We start from the raw sequence: 4226 nt of genomic DNA on the forward strand, positions 1-4226 counted from the left end.
GGATTACTGTTAAGCAGTTCAAGTGTTTTTCTACCTCAGTTATTTATTATGCTGTCTTGGAATCTTTCTATTGTGCTCACCCTGGCCCATTTCAAAACCATTTGAACTTCTGGTTCCATACTCATTGCAACTGCTCTCTTGGAAAACCACTTTCCTTATTGATTCAGCACACTTACTAATGAAGTTTGTGTATTCTTCTAAGAGCCCCTTATTTAGTTTTCCATAAGGTCAGGCATCGGTGAATTCACACATGGTCACTCTAAGAATTGCAATTATAGGTTAGCAATCAGTAACTTTAAAAGTGATGTGACAAAATACTTTCTCAATTTATGTGCTGTTTTTACATTAAAAATAGAAGTTCAATGAAACATGCTAAGTTTTATTTAGTTTACAAAATTCCAATGCCATTGATCATATTCATTGACTTTCATATAATTATTTTGTTTGTTTTTTCCCTAAAAAAAGCCTGTGACTCATTATTTGGTGAAATGGTGTTCACTTCCATATGAAGACAGCACATGGGAATTAAAGCAAGACATAGATCAAGCTAAGATTGAAGAATATGAGAGACTAGTGGCTAGGGAGCCAGAAACAGAACGTGTGGTAAGATTTAGCTTTCTATTGAAAATGTTTCTTAATAGTAGCTTAATAATGTGGTTTGTGGAAACCACTAATATGATTTGTTGTATTTGAAATAGGAGCGACCTCCTGCTGATGACTGGAAGAAATCAGAATGTTCCAGAGAATATAAAAACAACAACAAACTCAGGGAATACCAGTTGGAAGGAGTAAACTGGCTTCTTTTCAACTGGTATAACACGTATGTAACACGCATTCATTGTAAAACAGTATAGTTAAATAAATAAGGAAGTATATTTGTTTTGTAAATCTCATTTGAGGCGCTGAATTATAATTTCAGAATTTATTCATTGCAGACGCAACTGCATTTTAGCAGATGAAATGGGATTGGGAAAAACTATCCAGTCCATTACATTTCTCTATGAGATATATTTAAAAGGAATCCATGGTCCATTTTTGGTTATTGCCCCATTGTCTACAATCCCCAATTGGGAAAGAGAATTCCGTACCTGGACAGAGTTGAATGTTGTTGTATATCATGGGAGCCAAGCCAGTCGAAGGATGATTCAGACATATGAAATGTACTTCAAAGACCCACAGGTAAAAGTTATTAGTGTAATAAAAGATGACTTCAAATAATTATTTCTCCTTGGTTATTGCCTTTCATTGTTTCAAAAAATAAAATCAGGATTAGAAAAGGCATTGCCAAAAGGAAATGTTTTCCATAAATTCTGCACACATAAATATTACTCTGTTAAGGTTTCCTAAATTAGGGGATTTAAAACAGCACAATACAGTTTTTCCATTCTGTTAAACAAAACTAAGAATAATTTATAAGTACATTTTTCTATCATATCAAAAAAATCTAGAAGAATCTGGTAACACTTTTTCCAATTAACATATTTTATTAAAAAGCAGAAGCTTTTGTGTGCTGCAGTTCCTTTCATCAGGATATAAATATAATATTAATGTTAATATTTATATTTATGACCTTAATATTTTAAAGTTTTACTTTGATGTTTTTACTCTATAAGCCACTTAGAGTTGCCTCTAGGCTAGATGGGTGGTATATAAATTTAATAAATAAAATAAAAGTAAAATATTATTGTGAGTGGATTTGGGAGAAGGCAGATTGTTTATGCAAATCCAAGTTATTAATATGGTTCTCTTCCCACATTGTCACATTATCAGTATTCCATAGAATATTTGGTACTGTTGGTAACATTTAAAAGAATCCACAATGTCACAGTGACTTTCAATTTCCAAAGTAAACTCTTTGAATTTAAGAGCAGGATTTAGATATTATCCACAATTCTATTATCATTAGTCAGTAAATGTTTTTGTTTTGAAAGAAAGCATTTGAACCATGCATAAGGTTGTTTTAACCATAGATAATAATTACATAATAATCTCTATGCTTTTAGGGTCGTGCAATTAAAGGATCATACAGATTTCATGCCATCATTACAACATTTGAAATGATTTTGACTGATTGTCCTGAGCTCCGTAACATTCCGTGGCGATGTGTGATCATTGATGAAGCTCACAGGCTGAAGAACAGAAATTGTAAGCTGCTAGAAGGGCTCAAAATGATGGACCTGGTGGGTACTGATATTCTTAAATCTCAAAGAAAAGTCTTTTAATTCTGTCCATTTGAATTCCAGTTTTGTTAACATTTTCCTGCTTAAGAGAATGCTATGAAACACCTATAATTCATTTGCACACTTTAGAGAATCCACTGATAATATCTAAAATGCAGTAGGAAAAAATGGACATGAAACAGATTGAAATCTTCGCTTGTAGATGGGTAGCAAAAAAATTTAATAAATACATTTGAAAGTTTTCGTTCTCTTATTTTTTGCAGGAACACAAAGTGCTTCTAACAGGCACTCCTTTGCAAAATACTGTAGAAGAGCTTTTTAGCTTGCTCCATTTCTTGGAACCAAGTCGTTTTCCTTCAGAAACCACTTTCATGCAAGAATTCGGTGATCTAAAAACTGAGGAACAGGTAAATTATTCCACAATATATTTTTCCAATTGTATAAAAATAATGTCAGTTGGTACAAAAAAAAGTAATGGGACAAGAAAAGTAAGCAAAATAATTTCTTATATTTGTCTGTCTGTGTGTCTACCCACCTACATACCTACCTATCTACCTGTCTATGCCACCCAACTTCAATGTACACTCTGGGCAGTATACAAAACTAGAAAAAAGCTCAAAGCATTGTATCAGAAAGCTCAAAGCATTATATCAGGCAGACATGGAGAATACTTTTTAGTAAAATAATACCAAGTATTTAAAAACAGAATGAGTTTTATAGCATTTAAAACATTTGAACAATGTCAGCTAGAAATTCAGCTGTTAATTGAGTACATCTGGAGATCATTAGATCGAAGAAACCTGATAAATAGGTTTTTAAAATAAAGTATGCAAAAATATTACTAATATTTTAGCTCATATGATAGCAATATAAAATTATATTGGAGAAGAAGAAAGATAATATATTGTTTAATAAATATAGTGTGTAATGAACAAGGATTTATCTGCAATATTGTATCACATGGGTCTTTTTATTTATTATAATTTAATTATTCATTTTGAAAAATATTGGCATGATTAAATCTAATACAATTAAAAATTTCTTTAGTCATATAACAATTTTAATGCATTTTAATTGCTCTGAGTGTTTGAATTATCTATGTTAGTTACTACAATGTTTTAGTACATGTTGATATAGTAAATAATCTGTTTAAAAGATAACTTTTTACCAGACTTGCTATAAATAGGACAAATGTTTAGTTCAGAAGTCATTCCATTAACAGGATAATGTGCATTATAGCAAGCATGTTTCTATTAAATTGGGGTTTTACTGCAAATGACACCAGTCATGTCAATTATATAATTATGCAAATGATATAAATTCTGATTTAATGAATATTTGGATTTAACAGAAACTCATTTCCCCAAATTATCTGTTAAATAGAGCATTTACTGTAATGAAGTTATTCTTACTGTAATAAAGTTATTCTGTAAACACTGTTTATAAATAATAGTAATTATGGAAATATTTTTATTTTCCCCAAAATTGCAGCATAATAGGAAATTATGGGAAGATATACATAATATATAAGGATATTTATAATAGGAATTGAAAATTGTAATATAAACATTTATTTTATCAGGTTCAGAAACTTCAAGCAATTTTAAAACCAATGATGTTAAGACGGCTGAAAGAAGATGTGGAAAAGAACCTGGCACCCAAGGAAGAAACGATTATTGAAGTTGAATTGACAAACATTCAGAAAAAATACTACAGAGCTATTCTTGAAAAGAATTTTGCATTTTTGTCAAAAGGAGGTGGCCAAGCAAATGTTCCTAATCTGTTAAACACTATGATGGAACTGAGAAAATGCTGCAACCATCCATACCTTATAAATGGTATGCTGATTTTCTCTTATTTTACAAAAAAAGTTTTGTAAGGACTATAGTTATCTGTTTATAATTTATTTATTATTTATTTATTAATTTAATTTATATACCGCCCTTCTCCCGCAGGACTCAGGGCGGTGCACAGCATATTAAAACAAGTACAAATACAAAATACAAAAAATATAGACCCCTATAAAACCAAATTAAAAACCAAATA

At 30.6% G+C, this 4226-nt stretch overlaps 1 protein-coding gene across 1 annotated transcript; it reads left to right on the forward strand.

Annotated features, from left to right (window-relative positions):
- Positions 1 to 465: 465 nt before the first annotated feature.
- On the forward strand, positions 466 to 4018 carry LOC107301739 (chromodomain-helicase-DNA-binding protein 7-like; the record flags this gene model as incomplete). Its single annotated transcript, XM_015830925.1, has 6 exons — positions 466 to 603; positions 699 to 820; positions 936 to 1179; positions 2004 to 2180; positions 2444 to 2587; positions 3763 to 4018. Coding segments are annotated over 6 exons (1081 nt in total), but the record flags the coding sequence as incomplete, so codon positions are not given.
- Between the last annotated feature and the right edge of the window lie 208 nt (positions 4019 to 4226).

Source organism: Protobothrops mucrosquamatus, unplaced genomic scaffold, assembly GCF_001527695.2.
Source record: "Protobothrops mucrosquamatus isolate PMUCROS unplaced genomic scaffold, P.Mucros_1.0 scaffold16148, whole genome shotgun sequence".
NCBI lineage: Eukaryota > Metazoa > Chordata > Lepidosauria > Squamata > Viperidae > Protobothrops > Protobothrops mucrosquamatus.